General features: G+C 47.1%; 1 protein-coding gene across 1 annotated transcript in view; it reads right to left on the reverse strand.

The window, feature by feature from the left end:
- The window catches only part of adam11 (ADAM metallopeptidase domain 11), a 192,240-nt gene that overhangs the window by 15,468 nt on the left and 150,818 nt on the right, over positions 1-25,954 (reverse strand). Inside the window, exons 16-23 of the mRNA XM_070863906.1 lie at positions 22,152-22,251; positions 20,510-20,581; positions 17,129-17,221; positions 13,432-13,512; positions 9,254-9,304; positions 5,835-5,898; positions 3,289-3,388; positions 1,116-1,235 (exon numbers count right to left, since the gene is read on the reverse strand). Of these exons, the coding sequence (XP_070720007.1) occupies positions 1,116-1,235; positions 3,289-3,388; positions 5,835-5,898; positions 9,254-9,304; positions 13,432-13,512; positions 17,129-17,221; positions 20,510-20,581; positions 22,152-22,251 (681 nt within the window). The remainder of the gene's footprint in view (positions 1-1,115; positions 1,236-3,288; positions 3,389-5,834; positions 5,899-9,253; positions 9,305-13,431; positions 13,513-17,128; positions 17,222-20,509; positions 20,582-22,151; positions 22,252-25,954) is intronic.

Genomic DNA, 25,954 nt, shown 5'->3' on the forward strand with positions numbered 1-25,954 from the left:
AAGCTTTCTATGTGCCACAGTGTCCAGTTCATAGGTTATAATATCATAGGCACTTAAAATCATGTTCCCGTTCTGGGAAACAGCAGCTGATATCTATGCAGCTGGTATTGACCCACTATCCAGATGGACGGAATCGTGGGACGCAGGCGACATAAGTTGCAACACCTTGTCACTGAGCAACAGCAGAGGTCCCCGGCTTCGAACGACCTCGGACATAGCGGGCAGAGCTCGACCCAATCCGCACGGGGCATGGACGCTACGGCCTCCTGCTCCACACGAATCCCAGACCATGGAGCACATCACATCGACCTGCCCACCGAGATCTGTTGCAGGAGGCCCATCACTTGGCATCTCAGGGAGGCCATCGAATGGCTATCCAAAACGAGACATAAGCTTTTCCACCTCATGCAAAACCACTAAATATCACAGGCAATCAATCTAGCTATAACGATCCTTTAATGCTCTTTGAAAGAAGCTTCTGGAAATTCTACCAATTTTTTTTTAAGTGGTTAAGGAAGGTCAAACAAGGTGCAGAGGAGATTTACGAGAATGTTGCCTGGACTGGAGAATTTTGGCTTTGTGGAAAGATTGGAGATACTGGGTCCGTTTTCTTTGGAACAGAGGAAGCGGAGGGGAGACCTGATTGAGATGTAAAAAATAATGAGGGGCCTAGAGTGGCTAGGAAGGACCTGTTTCCCTTGGCAGAGGGGTCAACAACCAGGGGGCATAGATTTAAAGTAATCGGGGGGAGGTTTAGAGGAGATATGAGGGGATATTTCTTCACCCGGAGGGTGGCGGGGGTCTGGAACTCACTGCCTGAAAGGGTGGTAGAGGCAGGGACCCTCACCACATTTAAAAGATACCTGGATGTGCACTTGAAGTGCCGTAACCTACAGGGCTAGGGACCAAGAGCTGGAAAGTGGGATTAGGCTGGATAGCTCTTGGTCGGCCGGCATGGACACGATGGGCCGAAATGGCCTCGTTTCATGCTGTAAATGTCTATGATTCTATGTACCTTGCTCAGTTACTGTGTCTTAAAATAATTGAGTTTGAAGGTCAGCATTATCGCTAGATCGCTGTACTTGTTACTCAAGTCCGTGGAGTCAGATTGTTACCTGCAATCCATGTACTTGTTTTGATTGTATAAAACCATGCTGGTAATGTCCCCATTGAGGTCCCCATGTCTTGGAGGCTGAGTGATATTGGAACAAAAAAGATAACCACAAAGAACATCCCTACATAAAATAGGGAGAATTCAGTTACTAACCTTTGAAAGAAATCCCAATTAACATTCAAATTAACATGTAACAACGGCGCTTTCAGCCAGTGACTAATCATGCACATTTGTACTAAATGCTCCTAAATTAATGTAGAAAAGCAGAGTCCATTAAACAACTAAATATTCCGACCATCAGCCAAACTGTGTTTTTTGGTAAAAGGTTATTTTATGAAAGTTAAAAGAAAATTCACTCACACAGAGCCTGGGTAACAGCACACAACAAATTCTGTCATTTCAGACAAGAGGAGGTCGTGATAAACAAACATGAACCCCCTGCTGGAAAGATGTTGGGCGAGACACGATTAAGGTCAGCTGTCATGCTTTTCATAGTCAGACAGCCTCCTGAAAATCATTGGCCCAAATTATGCTGGAACGGGGCATCGCACGGCATGCGCTGTTCGCTAGATTTCTTCCTGCAACCTTCAGCTCAACGTTTTTCTGCCCTGGAAGTGTGAACTGATAATAGCACTGCACAGCGAGGGCATCAGGGACCTTAGTGAATGACAGGACCAACAGTCCTTAAACAATGAAATTTAAGAATTGAGAAAGAAACAGAGGAACGACAGAGAAGGAGGGTGAATTACAGTCAAATCAGGTGCAGAAAGAGAAATAAAGAGAGGGAAAGAAAGATTGGATTAAGAAAGAGTGAAAAAATACAGAAAAAAAAATGTAAAAAAATTTAACATTTTTAAATCTCCAACAACAATTTACTACATGCAAGAGTGAGACTCAACAGTTTAAATTGTTCCCTTTCTGGGACAGAGAGGTTGATTGGCATTGCATTAACAATTATCACATCATTAAAAGGGTACTTACGCTGTTAAGCACCAGCTCTAACATTCGGCGGCGAGGTTAATGTGTAAATCCAGCAAAGTTCTTAAAGATAATGGGGAGGGGATTGAGGGTGAGCCACCATTTTTCCGAAGCAAATGGCTGAGCGGCAAGTTGTGGCGATACGCAACTCACGGCTTTTAGCTCTTCTTCGCTGGGACTTGCTGGCCGATTTGTGCGACAACAATGGCGTGTGTCGTGGACTCGCTGGTACTTCCGCAGCAAGATTTGGACCAATTATATGCTTGCACATTAAGAATGAATACATGGGACAGGTACTGCAGCTCAACAAAGACAGGGTCTTGAGGAGAAAAGGGACCACTGAAAATGAAAGCACTTTGGTGAGCTGCAGTACGCTGGTATTTGGAACCTTCAGAATCTGATTTGCGTGAATAGACTCGGGAGCAATCTGATCCAGGTATTTAAGATTTATTTTTTCCCCCCATGGGTTGTGTGGGCATTGCCGGCAAGGCCAGCATTTAGTGCCCATCCCTAATTGCCCTGGAGAAGGTAAAAACAACAGGGTAGTGGATAGCGGGTCAGATATTCTCCTATCGCACTTGGGATGCAGCACACAGGATCCAACACCAGTAATATTTAAATTAATACAATGCCTCCGTGGTGATGGAGGTAGGTGGAACTCGGGAGCACCTGTCTAAACGAGGTCGCAGGGAGTAAGGTCAGATGTCGGAAGTTTTACTTTTTGCAGAGCAAGATTCCAAAGGAGGGAGTGAAGACTAATTCCTTACAGCCCTTCAAGAAGGCAATAGATGGTCTTCTGGAAAAAGAGGTGCTTACAGCATATGGAAGGCCAAGAGCAAATCATTCTGGTTACGATTTTTGGGACCACCTAGGGCTTGGAGAATTTTTGTTGATAGAGGATCCTCTGTTGGCTACAGGTCTCTCTTTATTGCCTGTCCCAGGAGTTGGAGGGGTAGCTATGGTTACTACATTGGGATGGAATCAGCCGAAGGATTGAGACTGGGGGTGGGGGGGGTGGGTGAGCTCGTTTGGATCTGTTGGCCTTCTCTTGTCCTGGATGCATAGACACAAACACAAGTATGTGAAAGAAAAAGGAAAAACACAAACTGACGAAGACAGTAGTGCAACTAAAGCAGGAAATAAATCATAAAAGGCTGCTGCACGTCAGTGGGACTGGCCGAATGGCAGCTACTCACTGCTTGCTACACTGAAGCCACTTCTGGTCCGCCCGGCCACAGTTCCCCTTTTCAGTCCCTTCAACATTCAGCTTTTCATAACAGAAGCGATCCGCAGAACCTTAAACAAAAGCAAAAAAGTTTTGTTTTCTATTTTTTCCCCCATTTGACTTCAGAGTATTTCCTCAGCCCCAGTGTGCTTATACTCCCTGCTAGGACAACACATTTTCATAACCAGAGGGGGGAAACTGGCAGAGAAAGTAGGACTTGGGAAAATGAGCTTCACTTTAAAAAAAATTACCAGCACATCCTCCGTGGCATTGCTCGTGGGAAATCGGAGGTTATATTGCTGCATTGGAGCAAGGGATGCTGGGAGGAATGCATATCCAATGTTGCCCCTAACTTTTCTTTGGGTGCGTGGTCCCTTTAAGGGGCTGCTTGGCCCATTCACAGTTTCTCACACACGCAAAATTTAACGTCGAAAAAGCCGGACAGAGAGTTCGGGTACGTTGTGCATATCCCCCAGTGAAAGAGTTCAGAAATAAGTGTATAATGCAAGAAATCTCCCAGCAGGAATGATGTAAATCCTCCCCTGGTTGGATTCGGGAAAATATCTAAATAGGATTTAAAAATATATATTTGGAGCAAATTCATTGGCGCATCATTAGTTTATTTTATTGTTAGCTTTAGCTGACTGTTGATTGGTTGATTTTGTAGAAGCCATCAATATAAGATCGTCACCAAGAAATCCAATAGGGAATTCAGAAGAAACTTCTTTACCCAGAGAGTGGTGAGAATGTGGAACTCGCTACCACAGGGAGTGGTTGGAGCGAATGGTATGGATTCATTTAAGGGGAGGCTAGACAAGCATATGAGGGAGAAGGGAATAGAGGGTTATGCTGATAGAGTTAGATGAGGAAAGATGGGAAGAGGCTCGAGTGGAGCATAAGCGCTGGCATGGACTGGTTGGGCCGAATGGCCTGTTTCTGTGCCGTATATCCTATTTAATCCTATGTATGTTCTTAGTAGTTTATGATTGGAGGTTTATATACCCATCTTTCGCTTACCACATAGTTCACATGCCAGACACGAGACTCCCAAAGCAAGCGCTTTGGAACTCATCCACGACAAACGAGCCAAAGGTGGGCAGAGGAAACGTTACAAGGACACCCTCAAAGCCTCCCTGATAAAGTGCGACATCCCCACTGACACCTGAGAGTCCCTGGCCAAAGACCACCCTAAGTGGAGGAACAGCATCCAGGAGGGCGCTGAGCTCCTTGAGTCTCGTCGCCGAGAGCTTGCAGAAATCAAGCGCAGGCAGCGGAAGAAGCGTGCGGCAAACCAGACTCCCCACCCACCCTTTCCTTCAACCACTGTCTCTCCCACCTGTGACAGAGACTGTGGTTCTCGTATTGGACTGTTCAGCCACCTAAGAACTTATGCTAAGATTGGAAGCAAGTCTTCCTCGATTCCGAGGGACTGCCTATGATGATGATGACCCATCTTTTCTGATTCCAACTGGTATCTTTTCTACCTATTTGATTATGATTTATTGATGAATATGAAAACTGAACCAATCAGGTCCAAGTGTGACACAGAAATTTGTATCTAGACAGGTGTGATGCCTAAACCATAACACGCCAAGTGTGAGCCACATAACGTGCTGTTGATGTAATTAAAAAAAGATAAATGCCAGTAGATCTCCTGTGGGTTGGGGTCTGCTGTCCCAATGGGGATGGGCATGTGCTGGGGTGTAGAAATGGGGGAGGGACGCACATCTTGAGTGAAGTCATTTGGAACAGAGTTTGGAACAATTCTACAACATTCACTGGAATTTAGAAGAATGAGAGGGGATCTCATAGAAACATATAAAATTCTGACGGGATTTGACAGGTTAGATGCAGGAAGAATGCTCCCGATGTTGGGGAAGTCCAGAACCAGGGGTCACAGTCCAAGGATAAGGGGCAAGCCATTTAGGACCGAGATGAGGAGAAACTTCTTCACTCAGAGAATTATGAACCTTTTCACTTCTCTACCACAGAAAGTTGTTGAGGCCAGTTTGTTAGATATATTCAAAAGGGAGTTAGATGTGGCCCTTACGGCTAAACGGATCAAGGGGTACGGAGAAAAAGCAGGAATGGGGTACTGAAGTTGCATGATCAGCCATGGTGGTGCAGGCTCGAAGGGCTGAATGGCCTACTCCACCTATTTTCTATGTTTCTATGTTTACCCAAAGACAGTGAAGCAGGCGTTTTGTGATTGGTTACCATGCAAGCTTTTACTACTTCCTCCACTTCATGCGATACGTTCCGTGATTGCACAGTCAACATTCACTGCTTAACAAAACTCAAATATTCTAAACAATAACATCTTTTTAAAAGTTTCAAACATGGGTAGTTCAAAATTAAAAGTATTTCTATTATTTTCTATAAATTTATGGAATTAATCATTAATGACCTGTCTTTTTTTTCTACTTTTATCAATGCATTCTATCCATTTGTTTTACTTTGTTCAATATTGAAAGAAGATCCAGACAGGAATGGATTGGATTCCCTCCTCTTACTTACTATGACCCCAGATGTAATTGCACTGCCTGTCTCTGGTTTGGCATCTTCCACCATAACAACGACCCTGAAAACAGAAACAAAAGCTCTGATGTCGCACGATAAAGCTGGATTGTAGATGCAGTGTATTTGCTTCATGGGTTCTTTGCTTAAGAATTCATAGCAACACATTGCTATTAAGAACTAGTTGGTTTATTAGCAAAGGTTTAACAATCACACTACACATTGTCAGTTCATCCACCAGGCTCACAACCACCTGCCTCATCATGGATCCCCTAATCCCAACTGGCTGGGGTTTTATTGAGTCTTGTGAACACGTGACTGGCTAAGCCACTCCCAACTCAACAGCAGACTCACAGGTGCGTACATAACAGTAGGATAGCTCTAGGTACTAACAACAATTTGTATTTATATAGAGTCTTTAACGTAGTAAAAAGTGCCAAGGCACTTCACAGGAGCATTATAAAACAAAATTTGACACCAAGCCACACAAGGAGATATTAGGGCAGATGCTTGGTCAAAGAGGTAGGTTTTAAGGAGCGTCTTAAAGGAGGAAAGAGAGATAAAGAGGCGGAGAGATTTAGGGAGGGAATTCCAGGGCCTGGCAACTGAAGGCACGGCAGCAGGTGGTTGAGCGATTATAATCAGCGATGCTCAAGAGGCCTGAATCAGAGGAGCGCAGACATCTCGGGGGGGGGGGGGGGGGGTGGGTGGTGTTGAAGCTGAGGGAGCTTACAGAGATAGAGATACAAAATACAAAAGGATGAAACTGTAGCAGGAGAAGCATTTTCAATGTAAAATACCCTGCCCCATAAGCAGTGTTCAAAATAACTTCGAAATCTCCTATGGCCCTGTGGAGACCTGCGATTGGAGCTCGCCCTTCCTGGCAGGAAGCCTCTCTGTTGCTGTTATCTACAGGAGTTTCAGTGAGCGATGCCATATGGAATCGTAGAGGTGTGCATTCAGATCAGTCTGCATGACAACCGGGAGGGCCCCAAGCCTCTGTAAACTTAGTGCCAGATGGATGCACAGCAGGAACCGGATTTGTATTTTCTGGCTCAGGCATTTTCCAGTTGGCACCCAGCACCAGAGTGGGCACCAATTACAATCAACGAGCGTGTCACATGACAATGACACCAACTGTATGTTGCATGACAGCCGAAACTGCATCAGCTTCCAGGATCCAAAATTAGCATCAAAGGCAACTAATTAAAGGCTATTAGCAGGTGTGCTGTGTTTATTTGCAACACAAGTGGGTTGGACCATATTCCTGATTGGTCCCCGTGGAGGACAAGACACGGCCAACAGTTTGTCTGGAATGTGTAATTTGATCCTGCCAGTTGTAGACAACCCTGTAATGTGTATTTGTATCAGTCTTGGCAGGCAGCCTACAGAAAGTGGAAATGTAGTTAGCTTTGTGAAGATCCTCTGTTATCTAGTATTCTGCAATTGTAATTATAGTTGTCCTCAGCTGGTAAAAGAAAAGACTTTATACTCTCATTAATGGGTTAGTTCGTTTTATACTTTTTAAGTGTTAAAAATTCTTTAATTCAGAATGAAGGGACCAGGATCAAGACTACACCTTTAAGAAACAAGTTCCTGATCCTCTCCCTCCCGGGCCCCGCCTCGCCGCCCCCCCCCCCCCCCAACCGAGCGCCTGACCTTCTCTCTTTTCCCCCCATCCGATCCCTTCTCCCCTCCGCCTCCCCCTCCGATCCACTGTCCTCTCCCCCCTCCGATTCCCATCTCCTCTCCCCCCTCCGATCCCATCTCCCCTCCCCCCTCCGAACCCATCTCCCCTCCCCCCTCCGAACCCATCTCCCCTCCCCCCTCCGAACCCATCTCCCCTCCCCCCTCCGAACCCATCTCCCCTCCCCCAACTCCCCCCCCTCCGATCCCCTGTCCTCTCCCCCCCCCATCCGATCCCCTGTCCTCTCTCTCTCCGAACCCCTGTCCTCTTCCCCCCCCCTCCGATCCCCTGTCCTCTCCCCCTCTCCGATCCCCTGTCCTCTCCCCCCCTCCAATCCTCTGTCCTCTGCTCCCCCCCGATCCCCTGTCCTCACCCCCCCCTCCGATCCCCTGTCCTCTTCCCCCCCCCCTCCGATCCCTTGTCCTCTTCCCCCCCCTCCGATCCCCTGTCCTCTTTCCCCCCCCCCTCCGATCCCCTGTCCTCTTCACCCCCCCTCCGATCCCCTGTCCTCTTCCCCCCCCTCCGATCCCCTGTCCTCACCCCCCCTCCGATCCCCCGTCCTCTCCCCCCCCTCCAATCCCCCGTCCTCTCCCCCCCCCCCCTTCGATCCCCCTCCCCCCCTCTGATCCCGTCCTCTCCCCCCCCCCCCCGATCCCCTGTCCTCTCTCCCCCCCTCCGATCCCCCGTCCTTTTCCCCCCCCCCTCTGATCGCCCGTCCTCTCCCCCCCCCTCCGATCCCCTGTCCTCTCCCCCCCCTCCGATCCCCCGTCCTCTCCCCCCCCCCTTCGATCCCCCTCCCCCCCCTCTGATCCCGTCTTCTCCCCCCCCCCCCCGATCCCCTGTCCTCTCTCCCCCCCTCCGATCCCCCGTCCTTTTCCCCCCCCCCTCTGATCGCCCGTCCTCTCCCCCCCCCTCCGATCCCCTGTCCTCTCCCCCACCCCTCCGATCCCCTGTCCTCTCCCCCACCCTCCGATCCCGTTCTCTTCCCCCCCCCTCCGATCCCGTTCTCTCCCCCCTCCTCCGATCCCGTTCTCTCCCCCCTCCTCCGATCCCGTTCTCTCCCCCCCCCTCCGATCCCCTGTCCTCTCCCCCCTCCTCCGATCCCGTCCTCTACCCACCCCCCTCCGATCCTGTCTTCTCCACCCCCCCTCCGATCCCCTGTCCTCTCCCCCCCCTCCGATCTCCTGTCCTCTCCCCCCCCCCCTCCGATCCCTTGTCCTCTCCCCCCCCCCCCACCACTCTGAACCCCTGTCCTCTCCCCCCCCCCCTCCGATCCCCTGTCCTCTCCCCCCCTCCGATTCCCTCCAATCTTCTCTCCTCATCCACCCGAGCTCCTCTCCTCTTTCCCTTCCGAGCCCTTGACCTTCTCCACAGGGAAGAAAGCGTGGTTGAGGCCACAGGTCTGCGGCTAGGTGTAGGTGTGCTTGGAATCCCCGACGTAACATCGGGAGGAAAGGGACGGACAGAGTATTAGTGGTAAAAGGAGGGAAAATATGACCAAAAACCCAAACAACATCTTTGAGTAAACATGAATATTTTCAAGACAAATGAATTTTAGCAGAGGAACCTAAACATGAAGAAGAGTCATTTAAGAGGTATATAGGAAGCCGCTGTTGCTCATGGAACGATAACCCCAACAAGATTGAGTGAATGGCTTCAGAAAAAGAAAATTGGAAATCGAAAAGGAGCTGAAAGTTTGGTGTTATTGTGCTGTAGAAACAATGCATATTACCTGTTCATTGTCACAATAGTAGCCATCCAGTTTGTGAACATTCCAAGGGCACTGGAGAGAGATAAAGCACAACATCAATTCAGCCATTTTTTATATTGCTATCGAGATTTCACAGATTTAATGAACGTGATTCTTTCTCCCCCACTCTGCCCTGAAGAATGAACAGTTAGGAGTTCGATAGATGGAAGGTATTACTACTCGAGACAGCAATATTCTTATCACATAGACAGGGCAGAAAGCTTCTTTAATCGCCCTTTTGCCTCTCTGCATGCACATCATTCTCATGAATAATCTTCACATTTTCTCCATCTAGGTAAGTGTCCAGACTCATTAAATTACCCAGTATATAGGTCACAGGAGTACTGCAGAGTATTTCAATGTAATTTGGAGTCTCTTCGATACTGCTGGTGAGCCCAAGGAAGTTATAAGGAAAGATTTGAGAAGCTGAACTTGTTTTCACTGGAGAAAAGATGGAGGGGTGGACACAATGTCTTTAAAATATCCAGAGGTATAGATGATAAATATACAAGATGCACTGCAGCAACTCGCCAAGGCTTCTTCGGCAGCACCTCCCAAACCCGTGATCTCTACCACCTAGAAGGACAAGGGCAGCAGGTGCATGGGAACACAATCACCTCCCCTCCAAGTCACACACCATCCCGACTTGGAAATATATCGTCGTTCCTTCATCATCGCAAGTTCAAAATCCTGGAACTCCCTCCCTAACAGCACTGTGGGAGCACCTTTACCACACGGACTGCAGCGGTTCAAGGCGGCGGCTCACCACCACCTTCTCAAGAGCAATTAGGGATGGGCAATAAATGCTGGCCTTGCCAGAGATGCCACACATCCCAAGAACGAATTAAAAAAAATGTAAGTTGGCTTGGAGTGACAGTGCAGAATTAAAATATTGTGATTTAAAATTAAAGGACTCAAGTAAAATTACTTTTCTTCTTCCTCCATGGGGCAGTGTATATGTAGGGCAGCAAAAGTAGTTGTCCCAGATAGATATTTGGTTGGGAACGGGATTGCAAGTCATGAGGATAAGTATAGACTACTGACCTGCACAGTCCCCCAACCTTAATTTCAAGGCCTTGTCTCCAAGTCTTTCATGACTTTGCTCCAACCTATCTCTGCAGTCTCTTCCAGTCTTGTATCCCTTCCCATACCCTTTAGTCCTCTGACTCTGGCCTTTTAGGCATTCCCCCACACCCCCATCCCAACAGTGGCCCAATGGGCAGCACCCACGCCTCGGAGTCAGAAGGTTGTGGGTTCCCGCTCCAGAGACTTGAGCACAAAAAGAAAAATCTAGGCTGATACTCCCAGTGCAGTGCTGAGGGAGTGCTGCACTGTCGCGGGTGCCGTCTTCCGACCGAGACCCCGCCTGCTCTCTCAGGTGGACGTAAAAGATCCCATGGCACTATTTCGAAGAAGAGCAGGTGTTCTGGGGCCAATATTTATCCCTCAATCAACATCACCAAAACAGATTATCTGGTCATTATCACATTGCTGTTTGTGGGAGCTTGCTGTGCGCAAATTGGCTGCCGCGTTTCCCACATTACAACAGTGACTACACTCCAAAAAGTACTCCATTGGCTGTAAAGCGCTTTGAGACGTCCGGTGGTCGTGAAAGGCGCTGTATAAATGCAAGTCTTTCTTTTCTTTGGTACTTTCTTCCTTCCCTAAGCCCGTTTGCTTCTCCATTCCCTCTCACCTTTAAAAACCATCTCAAAACCTGTCTTTTCAATCAAGTGTTCAGTTATGTCCCCTAACTCTGTCACTATGTCCTGTCACATTCCTTCTTTATTATATTCCCTCCACCCTCTGTGCTGTGCCTTGGGGTGTTTTCTCTGTTAAAGGCACGAGGTCAACAATTTCAGACCAGAACCTCTGCCCATATCTCTCTCCCGTTCCTCCCTTTTTATCTCTCTTTCCCACGGCAGTTGGTGATGATTCTGCCATTCACACCCCATCGAGACTCATCCTATGTTTCCTAACTTGTGCCATTACCATCTCACTTTTGCCCATTATCCCTTTTGTCTCTCTAATCTCTCCTACCTTCCACCCTATCACAGACCTTTCCTTTTGTTCTTTCCTCCCCTCCCCCTTTCACTGCCCCCGCACTTCCTTAAGAATCTGTTACATCTCAATCTTTTCCAGTTCTGACGAAGGGTCACAGAGCCGAAACGTTAACTCTGTTTCTCTCCACAGATGCTGCCTGACCCGCTGAGATTTCCAACATTTGCTGTTTTTATATACAGATTGAATCTCTCTTATCCAGGGCTCCCTTATCGGGAACCACCCCTCGTTCGGGACCATTCCCGGCCGCCGGGTGGCGCATGCGTATAACGCGACCATCAAAATCCTCGAAAAATATCAATGTAAAATAAATTTACCCAACTTCGGAAGCAACACCTCAGGGCCTGCCAACACCTCACTGACTGACTGATTGACTGACTGTCAGTCTAGCCAGTCAGCGCACACACATACTGAAAACGCCTCCCCTTATCCGGAAATATCCCTCATTCGGAACAGGCCAGGTCACGAGGGTTCCTGATAAGTGAGGTTCAAACTGAACTATACAATTGCAAGCTGTTGCTTTGGTGATCAAGCAAGTGGGCTGTCTGTGGACTGCAGTAGACTAGGGTTGAATAGTGGAAATTGCTTCATGAATGTTGGCGATCAGAGAATGCTTATACAAAACCTTCCCTCGGGAGATGAAATAGGCAGAGCGAAGAGCACAGCAGGGTAGGTGATACATGATAGGAACAGGTTTGGTTGGCCTGGCCTCCTGTCTTTTCATGCCTAAACCTAGAGAACAGGCCTGAGATCAGGACCCGAATACTTGTTTTCCCTGATCTGCATAAGTACAATGCTATTCACTGCCTTGTAATCACATTGCTCAACAGAGGAAGGAATGCATGCAAATGTCCATTGTTGTGTATGGAGAAAGAGTCAGACTGAACATTGAGAGCTCAAAGTAAAGTGTGACCTTAGTCTTTTATTGCAGGCCTCCAGAGTGCCTCTCCAACCTGTGAAGCCTTCTTAAATACCTGTGCTCCCAAGAGATTATGGGATCCCTTCGGAATCCGGGGAATGAGCCCTCTGGTGGCTGTACAGGGTAAATACGTCCACATATATAACACCATTAAAATTACCATTGTCCATTACAAATATAGAGGCCCTAGTCTGCTCTGCCTCATGGTCCTGCAGCCACCAAACAAAGATCGTGGCCGTGCAGATAAACACTGCCATGAGGATGGTGTCAGGGACGTTCGAGCCCACTCCACCGGTGTGTCTCCCGGTCAGTCCACCATTACCCCGCCTGCCATTTGCTGCGACGCCGCCGTGCTCCGTGAGGTGGGGGGGGAAAAAAAATTGAAAAACCCATCGCGAAAGCGCTTAAAATGGCACCGGCCATTCTGGAAAATAGCAGCCGGTATCGATCGACACGCTATCCAGCTGGACGGAATCGTGGGGCGCAGGCAACACACGGAACAAACACCTCGACAACTAACCCCACAGCAGAGGTCCCGGCTTTGACCTCCCTCGCAGTCAGCGGACAGCGCTCAACCCAATCCGCACGGGCCTCCTGCTCCACACGTGGAAGGTGAGTGACGGCCTGAAGTTCAACTGTTGCCACGAGACCCAGACCACGGAACATGTCACATCAACCTGCCCACTGAGATCTGCTGCCGGAGGCTCCTCATTCTCCACTCGGGAGGCCATCGAATGGAGAGCCAAACTAGACAACCCATAATAAGGTTTTCCCGTCACACGAAACAACAAAGGGGAGGTGTCTTCCTGAAAAGGTAATTGGCAAATCTTTTTCTGTTTGCTTACATACAACATGGTGACATAGAGACATAGAAAATAGGAGACCTTCGAGTCTGCACCCATTCAATATGATCATGGCTGATCCTCTATCTCAACACCATATCCCCGCTTTCTCCCCAATACCCCTTGATGTCTTTTGTGTCTAGAAATCTATCTCCTTCTTAAATATATTCAGTGACTTGGCCTCCACAGCCTTCTGTGGTAGAGAATTCCACAGGTTCACCACCCTCTGAGTGAAAACATTTCTCCTCATCTCGCTCCGAAATTTCCTACCCCGTATGACATGTTATCATCACTTGCACGTGTCATTGCTGTGATGAACAAACAAGAAACTCTCCTACCTGGCTGGCGTCCCCTGAGCAGGTCTCTGCGATGTCACAATCATTCACTGCCTGCCTGCAAATCACACCCCGCGATTCGTACTGGGAAAAAAAGGCAGAGTCAAGGCTTCGTTATAGGCAGGGAAATCAAGCTGGAATTGGGCTTTGGGTTCCCATTTGTGGAAGAACCACTGTTAATGCTAATGAGACCGTGATGTGTTTAGTGTAGCCTGAAAGGTCTGGGACCCATTGAGATCTACTGACTGGGGAGCCAAATGATGTGGAGCCTGTCTGATAGAATTATGTCACATGCAATGGGTCTCACTTTATTATTATATAGAGCACATAACCAAAAATTATTAATTTTACTGCAAAAAGAATTTTTTGAATGGCTAAGCCATCGAAATTCAGGACCAATACGGGGAAAGAGAGGCACTGCGTTGTGATCACTGCCTCGGGGTGTTGCAATACTGGCCATTTAATTAGAACAGAAAGCCTTGGATTATGCTAGGAAGAGCACATTATGTATCGTACAGTCTTCTCCCACTCCAACCCCCAGAAATTGTACAACTCCAACTCGGTTTTATTCAAAGGCCGTTCACTTGTTTGCTGTAGTAGCAAGCACTATAGTCCTCAGCCACTTCATTCTGCCCTCCGGACTTCTTCAAAGTGTTTGGAAGCTTGCTTGTTTCATTAGCTGCAGGGAAACATTTCTGGGAACAAGGCGCACGCTTTACTGAATATAAATGAACTCGAGGGCTGTTTGACAATACATTTTTATAAAAACCCCTAATAGGAGTGCAGTGCATTGGAACTGATTACCAGCTGCTGTTACCTACTTGAAGGAAGCATTAACCAGGACCTAAATTTAACAACCTTTAAACTCTTGCGAAAAGAGGGCAGCTCGAATTGTACAAGGTAAGGGCAGTTTCCTGGAGCTCACTTGATTGCCTCAGTGTGTTTTTTCCCTTGGGGGGGGGGGGGGGCGTAGGTTAACGGTGCATGTGAGCTGCACCATGTCTGGATGGGGCAAGTTTCATGGACAAATGGTTCTCTCCTGCCCTTCCTTGCTTGTTTTTTTTAAACCTAAATCCCAGCTCAGACTTCACCCAAATATCCATGAAACCAAATACTGACAGGAGCAAACAATGAATACTCCTGAAATTCTCAGCAGTAGACTTCATGTTGGTGGAGAAGGTAAAGGTGCAGTCAGTGTGGCTCGGTGGGTAGCACTCTTGCTATGGGTTCAAGTCCCACTCCAGGGTCTTGAGCACAAAAAAAAATCTAGGCTGACACTCCAGTACGATGCTGAAGGAGTGCTGCACTGTTGGAGGTGCCGTCTTTCAGACGAGACATTAAACCGAGGCTCCATCTGCTCTCTCAGTTGGATGTAAAAGATCCTGCGACGCTATTTCGAAGAACAGCAGCAGGGTTCTCACTGGTGTCCTGGCCAATATTTATCCCTCAATCAATATCACTTAAAACAGATTATCTGGTCATTATCACATTGCTGTTTGTGGGAGCTTGCTGTGTGCAAATTGGCTGCTGCGTTTCCCACATTACAACAGTGACTACACTCCAAAAGTACTTCATTGGCTGTAAAGCACTTTGAGACGTCCAGTGGTCGTGAAAGGTGCTATATAAATCCAAGTCTTTCTTTTTGGCCTGGAATTTGTGGTGGATAATAACAGCAAACAAACAGCGTTAGTCATTATTACCCCTTTGAAACTGAGCACAACTTCAGGATGTAGCGCGTGCGTGTCCCATTGTGGGAATCCTGACGTGGTGGTCAGTCATTCACTGCTCCGACACTGGCAGCACTGTGCCCGACCCCCCCCCGCCTCCCACACCCCCACCCTCCTATCCCCCTATCCCCCCTCCCCCCACCCTCCGAGAGCCCGCTCCCACACCCCCGCCCTCGTAACCCCCTCCCCCCACCCTCCTATAGCCCCCTCCCACACCCCCACCCTTCTATCCCCCCTCCCCCCACCCTCCTATAGCCCCCTCCCACACCCCCACCCTTCTATCCCCCCTCCCCCCGCACCCTCCTATCCCCCCTCCCCCCCACCCTCCTATCCACCTCCCCCCCACCCTCCTATCCCCCCTCCCTCCTATCCCCCCACATCCCATCCCCCACACCCTCCTATCCCCCCTCCCCCCCACCCTCCTATCCCCCCTCCCCTCCACCCTCCTATCCCCCCACATCCCATCCTCCCCACCCTCCTATCCCCCATCCCCCCACCCTCCTATACCCCCCCCACCCTCCTATACCCCCCTCTTATACCCCCTCACCCCACCCTCCTATCCCCCTCCTCCTCCCCCTCCTCCTATCTCCTCCCCTCCCAGCCTCCTATCTCTATCTCCATCCCCTCCCCCCTCCTATCCCATCCCCCCCACCCTCCTATCCCATCCCCTCCACCCTCCTATCCCATCCCCTCCACCCTCCTATCCCATCCTCTCCACCCTCCTACCCCATCCTCCCCTCCACCCTCTTATCCCCCTCCCCTCCACCCTCCTATCCCCCTCCCCTCCACCCTCCTATCCCCCTCTCCTTCCCCCCCACCCTCCTATCCCCCTCCCCTCCACCCCCCAACCTCCTATCCCCCCCCACCCTCCTATCCTCACGCCCACCCTACCCCTCCCCCCCCACCACCCTCCTATCCTCGCCTCCCATACCCGGCAATCGGTGTAAACTGGGAAATCAGTGAAACTGACCAAAACTCTGTCTCTTCCACGGTAATATCGCTGTTAAATACCCCATTAAAAGTTATAGCCCTTTGGATTAGGTGTAACAGGAGGTTTTAATGGCTAAACAAACATTATGGTCCTAAAAAACAAATTTTTATTTTGTGGAGTGACAAATTTCTCCATTTTAATAAAAAACATTTTTTTTAAAGAAACTTTAAAAAAAATATATTTTTTCACAGTTTGTTCATATTTATTTCAGGTGAACTTTTTCCCTATGCGAGAGTCCCAATCTTTGTTTTGCTCTCTATAACATTTTTACAAAGTCAGAATAAAAGGTGCTTCGTCACTTCCCGCTTTGATGTCTGCATTGTGACTGGCTGCTCAGACACCTTGTCGATGTCACCGCAGATGACACAGGATTCCTACTACAGCACATTGATTATCAACTGATCATCGAAAAAGCCAAACATCTCACCACAGAGATCACAAGATCTTTGTGGACTGCTTTCTACGGGGCCAGAGGTGAATGTCTTTGTTACTGGACCAGTAATCCAGAGACCTGGACTAATACTCCGGAGACAAGAGTTCAAATCCCATCATGGCAGCTGGGGAATATAAATTCAGTTAATGAAATAAATCTGGAATAAAAAGCTAGTATCTGTAATGGTGACCATGAAACTACCGGACTGTCATAAAAACTCATCTGGTTCACTAATGTCCTTTAGGGAAGGAAATCTGCCGCCCTTACCCGGTCTGGTATATATGTGACTCCAGACCCACAGCAATATGGCTGACTCTTTACTGCTCTCTGAAATGGCCTAGCAAGCCACTCAGTTGTACATAACAGCACTGTGGGAGCACATTCACCACACGGACTGCAGCGGTTCAAGGCGGTGGCTCACCACCACCTTCTCAAGGGCAATTCGGATGGGCAATAAATGCCGGCCTTGTCTGCGATGCCCACATCCCGTGAACGAATAAAAAAAAATAATTGTTAGATCAAGTTGTACGAGAGAAGCAGCCATCTTACCTGACAACCTCTACAGCATAGTCCATTACTACACATCACATTGTGGGTCAGAGTACACTTCTTGCAGCACTGATCGCCTGCAATGCTGCATTCCTGCATGAAATTAAATAAATTCGTCATCAATGCACGTAATGGCCACTGATTTAATAGAAGCACTTTCTCAACTACAGACTTAACCAAAATTAGACTTATTGCAGATTTATTACAACTTAGTTTCTTAAAGATGGGGGGGGGGCACACTTGACTTGCTAAGTCTGATTCTGCTGGGATAGAAATTGGTGGAGGTGACAATGGCACATGAGCTTTGCTGTGATCATACAACACAACAGTGAGCCAGAACAATTGAGGCCTCAAGTAAGCTGCATGTAAATGGTGCATTTGGTACAAAGAGAGAACATAAGAAATAGGAGCAGGAGTAGGCCATACGGCCCCTTGAGTCTACTCCACCATTTAATACGATCATGGATTCAGGTCCACCTCCCTGCCCGCTCCCCATAACCCATTATCGTTTAAGAAACTGTCTATTTCTGTCTTAAATTTATTCAATGTCCCAGCTTCCACAGCTCTCTGAGGCAGTGAATTCCACAGATTCATAACCGTCAGAGAAGAAATTTCTCCTCATCTCAGTTTTAAATGGATGGCCCTTTATTCTAAGATTATGCCCTCTAGTTCTAGTCTCCCCCATCAGTGGAAACATCCTTTCTGCATCCACCTTGTCAAGCCCCCTCATAATCTTATACATTTCAATAAGATCACCTCTCATTCTTCTGAATTCCAATGAGTAGAGGCTCAACCTACTCAACCTTTCCTCATAAGTCAACTCCCTCATCTCCGGAATCAACCTAGTGAACCTTCTCTGAACTACCTCCAAAGCAAGTATATCCTTTCGTAAATATGGAAACTAAAACTGCACACAGTATTCCAGGTGTGGCTTCACCAATACCCTGTACAACTGTAGCGAGACTTCCCTGCTTTTATACTCCATCCCCTTTGCGATAAAGGCCAAGATTCCATTGGCCTTCCTGATCACTTGCTGTACCTGCATACTAACCTTTTGTGTTTCTTGCACAAGTACCCCCAGGTCCCGCTGTACTGCAGCACTTTGCAATCTCGCTCCATTTAAATAATAATTTGCTCTTTGATTTTTTTCTGCCAAAGTGCATGACCTCACACTTTCCAACATTGTACTCCATCTGCCAAATTTTTGCCCACTCACTTAGCATGTCTATATCCTTTTGCAGATTTTTTGTGTCCTCCTCACACATTGCTTTTCCTCCCATCTTTGTATCATCAGCAAACTTGGCTATGGGAGAAGGTACATGATTCACAGCTTTATGTCCATGGATGACAGAGGGCTGATTCTTCCATTGGGCTTGCCCAGTGAGGAACAGGGACTGCTGGTCAGACATAGCTGAGCCTGCTGCATCTGACTTTCTGTCCAGGTAAGTTAGAGGATGGAAAATCGGGGTTGTGGTTCCATGACAACCAAATCTGCATTCCTTGTGTCGTGAGGCCTGGGTCAGAAATCAGGCTGCTGAAATGTGTCCTCAACCTAACCCTTTGGACTGCAACAATTAAAGCTCATTTGTTTTGTGAAATTACACAGGATTACATCGGATAAATGGCACAGAAACAGGCCATTCGGCCCAACCAGTCCATGCCGGCGTTTATGCTCCACTCGAGCCTCCTCCCGTCTTTCCTATCTAAATCTATAAGCATAACCCTCTATTCCCTTCTTCCTCATATGCTTGTCTAGCCTCCCCTTAAATACATCGATACTATTCGCTTCAACCACTCCCTGTGGTAGCGAGTTCCACATTCTCACCACTCTCTGGGTAAAGAAGTTTCTTCTGAATTCCCTATTGGATTTCTTGCTGACTATCTTATATTGATGGCCACTAGTTATGCTCTTCCCCGCAAGTGGAAACATTCTCTCTGTATCCACTCTATCATAATTTTAATTAGGTCATCCCCCAGCCTTCTTTTTTCCCCAAGAGAAAAGAGACCCAGCCTGTTCATCCTTTCCTGATATGTATACCCTCGTATTTCTGGTATCATCCTTGTAAATCTTTTCTGCATGGGCAATGGTCAGTGCATCTGCAATAAGAAGTTCCTCTCTGGCTGACAAACCCAGTTGGATGAGTTCCTCGTACCAGTGTCATAAGGGACTCTGAGGATGATGAGATCCAACAATAACGTATTGGAGTGGGGAATCTGGCCACATGTAAGCACTCTCGTATCTCTGGATTAAAGGGGCTCTCGTCTCTACTTTACATTTACAACATTGGGATGAAGTGGAGTGGAATCATCTTCCTCCAAGTTTGACTTTTTCCATTTTGTCTGCCTTCCTCTGTAATTTGCTACAGCATCTGCCCCGTTGCTCTAGACAGTGAAAGACGTGCTGCACTTGTTGTGAAATCTGTATTAAATCCTACTTGGCTCATTGTTTTCCAACTGTTATGCATGCACCTGTGAGTATGCTCACAGGTTTGTAGTGCTGTTGCGAGAGGTGGGCACCAGAGGGACTGGAGTGCAGCATCACCCCTGGCAAACAAATTTTAATTTGAACCACGTCAAAAGTTTAATTTCTTTAAGTTTGTCGGTTTTAGTGCACGCCCCCCCCCTCCCTTTTAGCCAGGGGGCACTTGTATAATGTGTGTTTTGAGCCCTCAGGAGAAAAAAAAACAGGGGGAACCTGAAAAAGTTTTGGAGTGTGAACCACCCGCCCCCCCTTTAATCAGGGGGGGCACTTGATTGTTTTCTACAAAAATAGTTGTAGTGCTGTTGCTCCTGAAGATGGAGCACGCAGTGTCCACCGGTACGCTCGCGGCCTTCCGTGAGAGGTGGGCACCAGAAGGACTGGAGTGCATCATCACCTCCGGCAACCGAATTCTAATTTGATTGGTTTAATGTCCCAAAGTTTAATTTGTTAATTTGAGGGTTCTCGTGTCCCTTTAATAAGGGGGCACTTGATTTTATGTTTTACAAAATTAATTGTAGAGCTGTTGCATTCTAAGTGGCTTAGCCAGTCACGTGATGTTCACAAGACTCAATAATACCCCAATCAGTTGGGTCTAGGCCATCCACAATGAGGTATGCAGTTGTGAGCCCAGTGGATGAACTGATAATGTGTAGTGTGATTGTTAAACCTTTGTTAATAAACCAACTTGTTCTTAATAGCAATGTGTTGTTATGAATTCTTAAGCAAAGAACCCATGAAGCAAATACATTACAGCAACCAACATTTTGCTTAATAAAACTGGCAAAGTTAGATGACAAGGGGCAAAACAAATTTCATGCAAGGTTACAGCAGAGACCCTTCAGTACAATGTGATATGGAACCACATACACTGCATTTTGCACAGAGAAAAATCTACTCACAGCTGCGGTACCACAGTCACACTCTTCTCCCATTTCCACATATCCATTTCCACATTCCTGAGGGTCGACCAGCTGTGGGAAATTGTTGAAAGGGTCATTTTTAGACTTTTAGCTCACAACTAATGGAAATTGTCATCAAATCTCATTAACACAGGATCCGCGAGTGATTCGATCTCTTAAGTAGCTTTTTACCCAGTGTCAATGTGCTTCTAAAGCACATCCGTTGAATAAAACATTCTAATACGTACGTGCTGTACAGTGCAAGATTGTTGACTCAGAAATTACTATAGCTGGTTTGGGCAGGTGGAGAGGGCGGTGAGGGGGAGGGGGGTGGGGGGGACATCTTGGATGGAATGGAACTTCAACCCGTGCACTGTTCTTCCTCTTTTATTCTTCTGACAAGCTGGAGTGCCGTCAGGACCTCCGAAAGATTGGTGAACACAATAGTTCTCAATATTATTGATAAAATCTAACATAATGTCAAAATATCTGAATTTCATGCCAAGTCAAACAGCCACATTGTTGACATCAATTAAATTGTCTTTAAGTTGAAACATACAAAATTCTTACAGGGCTTGACAGGGTAGATGCAGGGAGGATGTTTCCTCTGGCTGGGGAGTCTAGAACCAGGGGTCACAGTCTCAGAATAAGGGGTCGGCCATTTAGGACTGAGATGAGGAGAAATTTCTTCACTCAGGGGGTGGTAAATCTTTGGAATTCGCTGCCCAGAGGGCTGTGAAGGCTCAGTCGTTGAGTATATTCAAGACAGAGATTGATAGATTTTTGGATGTTAAAGGAATCAAGGCAATCAAGGCAGGGAAGTGGAACGGAATCCATGATCAGATCAGCCATGATCTTATTGAATAGTGGAGCAGGCTCGAAGGGTCAAATGGCTAACTCCTGCTCCTATTTCTTATGTAACCTTATGCTCATCTACTACCATCTCAGCAAATTACAGCACTGTATTTCTATAAGCATAAAGAGATTGGGTAGCATATTACTCATTTGCCTCAATGATCTCCGATTGGAATTCAGCCTAAAGAAACAGGACAGTGTCCCCCCATTCTGACAGCTACTGCGAGTCCCAAGTGAAATCAAATCTGACCAGCCCCTTTCCAGGTCCCAACAGACATGAGCAGCCCATATGGAACTGGCCAGAATTTAGCGCTAGCTGGGCAATCTCAGTCAGAAAAGCCGTAATGATGCCTAGTGTTAGAAAGATAAATGTCATATTCTTGCCGAAACAGATAAAATGAAGGGACATTACGGCTAATCTAATGGAAGGAAGGAAATAAAATTTGTATTTATATAACATGTTATCATGTCCTCCAGGTAACCCAAAGTGTTTACAGATAATAGATTACATTTTGAACTGCTGTCACTTATTGTAAGCAAACACTGCAGCCAATTTTCATACAGCAAGGTCTCATACATAGATGAGTGATGGAGATGCTAAACTGAACCCAACATGTGATGTATCTGACCCACAGTTGATTGAGGTGGACATGGGATTAAAAGAGTAAAAACCTTCCATCCTTAGCATTGGTGACGGTTATGAATACAAAATATCCCCCAACCCTCAAGAAAAGTCGCAAGTCACATGGCCACTCAAAGCACGTTCACGGTTTATCTGAGGGCTTACCTTGACAGGCTTATTGAAAAGACAGATGCCACCTCCAGCCTGTAGAAACTGGCTGTATTCATTAATGCTGCACCGTGAAAATTTTCGTGGGAGATAGTACCTAGTGGAACAAACAGGAACAAGCACGTTGAAAGCATTGTACCACAATCATTATTTTCAAAATCTGTCATTTTATTCAATTTGGCACTGTCCTGTCAAAGAATCAAAAAATCAGAGAAATTTACAGCACGAAAGGAGGCCATTTTGGCCCATCATGTCCGCATCGGCCGACAAAGAGCTATCCAGCCTAATTCCACTTTCCAGCTCTTGGTCCGTAGCCCTGTAGGTTACGGCACTTCAAGTGCACATCCAAGTACTTTTTAAAATGTGATGAGCGTTTCTGCCTCTACCACCCTTTCAGGCAGTGAGTTCCAGACCCCTATCACCCTCTGGGTGAAAACATTTCCCCTCAAATCCCCTCTAAACCTCCTACCAATTACTTTAAATCTATGCCCCTGGTTGTTGACCCCGCTGCTAAGGGAAATAGATCCTTCCTATCCATTCTACCTAGACCCCTCATAATTTTATACATCTCAATCAAGTCTCCCCTCAGTCTCCTCTGTTCCATGGAAAACAAACGCAGCCTATCCAATCTTTCCTCAGAGCTAACATTCTCCAGTCCAGGCAGCATCCTCATAAATCTCCTCTGCTCCCTCTCTAGTGCAATCACAACTTTCCTGCAACCTCCCTGCTCTTGAAGATGAAAGAGTGTAGTAATTTTGTAAATTTTGATGACTTTTGGGGAATGTCTTGCACCACTGATGTATTGTTCTAGGTATGTACACATAGGCAACTCTCGATTATCCGGATCCCTCGGGGATTGGGTTATGCCGGGTAAATGATTTCTCTGTTTGAGCGATTGACATTATAAAGTTAAAACCCGATGCCGACCCGGGCCGAAAGCACTCCGAACGCACCCGCCCGATGCCTTCTCGGGCTGAAATTTTAAATCCTGTTCCAATGGTTTCCTGTTGGATCCGTGTGCGGATAATCGAAAGTTGCCTGTATGTTAAAGTCTGGCAGCACACTGGCTTCTTCTCCTTTGCCAATTTCCCCCGCTTTCCTCCCACCTTCTCCTGAAGACACGGACATTACTGCACACTTTAAAAGGCACTGGCAGTATTCTGGCACGTCACCCAAGTGGCCACACTTCATGTGCAACGGTTCAAGGCGGCGACTCACCACCACCTTCTCAATGGGAATTAGGGACCTTGCCAACGATGCCCACATCCCAGGAATGAATATTTTGTTTTAACTTCAAGAGGAGGAGGAGGCGAAAGAAAGACTTGCATTTATATAGTGCCTTTCCTGACCTTTGGACGTCCCAAAGTGCTTTACAGCCAATCAACCTTTGCAGCAGCTGAAATAGGTGGGCGGGCTATGCAAGTCAAGGTCACAGCGCAGTCTGAACTTGTCCTCAACCCATCCACTCAAGCACACTTCCCAGTCGCAGCCGCTGGATAGCAAACGGGAGTGGGAATTCCAGCTGATTTTTCCAGTCCCTGTCCTTGTGGATTCTGCAACTGGTTGTTGCACCTAAACTGCTTCTCTGGTTGAGATCAGCAGAGACTTGAGAATTGAACCTGAGCTGCTGAAACAGCAAGGGTTTCCCTTGGGTTAGCAATAGAAGAAAATTGGCCAAAGTTCTGAAACGTTGATTGCTGCTCAACAAATCCTGCCGGAAAATGCATGCGTGAACACTAGATAAAGACGAGATTTAAGGTCGGCTTTGATGTTCTCACCCTTCAATAAGCTGATGACACTCGCTATCTAGGCACCTCCTGACTTCCTAAAGCCTTGCCACCATCGAAAAGGCACAAGTCGGAAAACGGAAGTGGGCGGTTTTGGGGCGTGTTCCGGTCGGGATTCAGATTTTTAATAATTTAACTGCCCCCAACCCACCCATTTTTTTTTTTTTTTTTAAAGTTAAAATTCCCCCTATGTAGATGAAGCTAAATCAGGCAAGTCAGCATTTCAACAGCAAAGTGGTGCTAAGAATGCACTGCCCGAATAGTGCCTGGTTGGAGAACAGCTCGGAAAATCTATCCCTGTGCATCATTGCAGGAAAGCTATCCATTTCTGCATAGGATTTAATCATCTCTTTTGCATCTGTGTAATTGGTTTCTTCGTCAAATCTGGAATCTATATTTTACCACAACAGCCCTCGATTCTACAACATAGAAACATAGAAAATAGCTGCAGGAGTAGGCCATTCGGCCCTTCGAACCTGCACCACCATTCAATGAGTTCATGGCTGAACATGCAACTTCAGTACCCCATTCCTGCTTTCTCGCCATACCCCTTGATCCCCCGAGTAGTAAGGACTACATCTAACTCCTTTTTGAATATATTTAGTGAATTGGCCTCAACAACTTTCTGTGGTAGAGAATTCCACAGGTTCACCACTCTCTGGATGAAGAAGTTTCTCCTCATCTCGGTCCTAAATGGCTTACCCCTTATCCTTAGACTGTGACCCCTGGTTCTGGACTTCCCCAACATCGGGAACATTCTTCCTGCATCTAACCTGTCTAAACCCGTCAGAATTTTAAATGTTTCTATGAGATCCCCTCTCATTCTTCTGAACTCCAGTGAATACAAGCCCAGTTGATCCAGTCTTTCTTGATATGTCAGTCCCGCCATCCCGGGAATCAGTCTGATGAACCTTCGCTGCACTCCCTCAATAGTAAGAATGTCCTTCCTCAAGTTAGGAGACCAAAACTGCACACAATACTCCAAGTGTGGCCTCACCAATGCCCTGTACAACTGTAGCAACACCTCCCTGCCCCTGTACTCAAATCCCTTCGCTATGAAGGCCAACATGCCATTTGCTTTCTTAACCGCCTGCTGTACCTGCATGCCAACCTTCAATGACTGATGTACCATGACACCCAGGTCTCGTTGCACCTCCCCTTTTCCTAATCTGTCACCATTCAGATAATAGTCTGTCTCTCTGTTTTTACAACCAAAGTGGATAACCTCACATTTATCCACATTTTACTTCATCTGCCATGCATTTGCCCACTCACCTAACCTATCCAAGTCACTCTGCAGCCTCATAGCATCCTCCTCACAGCTCACACTGCCACCCAACTTAGTGTCATCCGCAAATTTGGAGATACTACATTTAATCCCCTCATCTAAATCATTAATGTACAATGTAAACAGCTGGGGCCCCAGCACAGAACCTTGCGATACCCCACTAGTCACTGCCTGCCATTCTGAAAAGTACCCATTTACTCCTACTCTTTGCTTCCTGTCTGCCAACCAGTTCTCAATCCACGTCAGCACACTACCCCCAATCCCATGTGCTTTAACTTTGCACATTAATCTCTTGTGTGGGACCTTGTCGAAAGCCTTCTGAAAGTCCAAATACACCACATCAACTGGTTCTCCCTTGTCCACTCTACTGGAAACATCCTCAAAAAATTCCAGAAGATTTGTCAAGCATGATTTCCCTTTCACAAATCCATGCTGACTTGGACCTATCATGTCACCTCTTTCCAAATGCGCTGCTATGACATCCTTAATAATTGATTCCATCATTTTACCCACTACCGATGTCAGGCTGACCGGTCTATAATTCCCTGTTTTCTCTCCCTCCTTTTTAAAAAAGTGGGGTTACATTGGCTACCCTCCACTCCATAGGAACTGATCCAGAGTCTATGGAATGTTGAAAAATGACTGTCAATGCATCCGCTATTTCCAAGGCCACCTCCTTAAGTACTCTGGGATGCAGTCCATCAGGCCCTGGGGATTTATCGGCC

This window comes from Pristiophorus japonicus, chromosome 21, assembly GCF_044704955.1.
Source record: "Pristiophorus japonicus isolate sPriJap1 chromosome 21, sPriJap1.hap1, whole genome shotgun sequence".
NCBI lineage: Eukaryota > Metazoa > Chordata > Chondrichthyes > Pristiophoridae > Pristiophorus > Pristiophorus japonicus.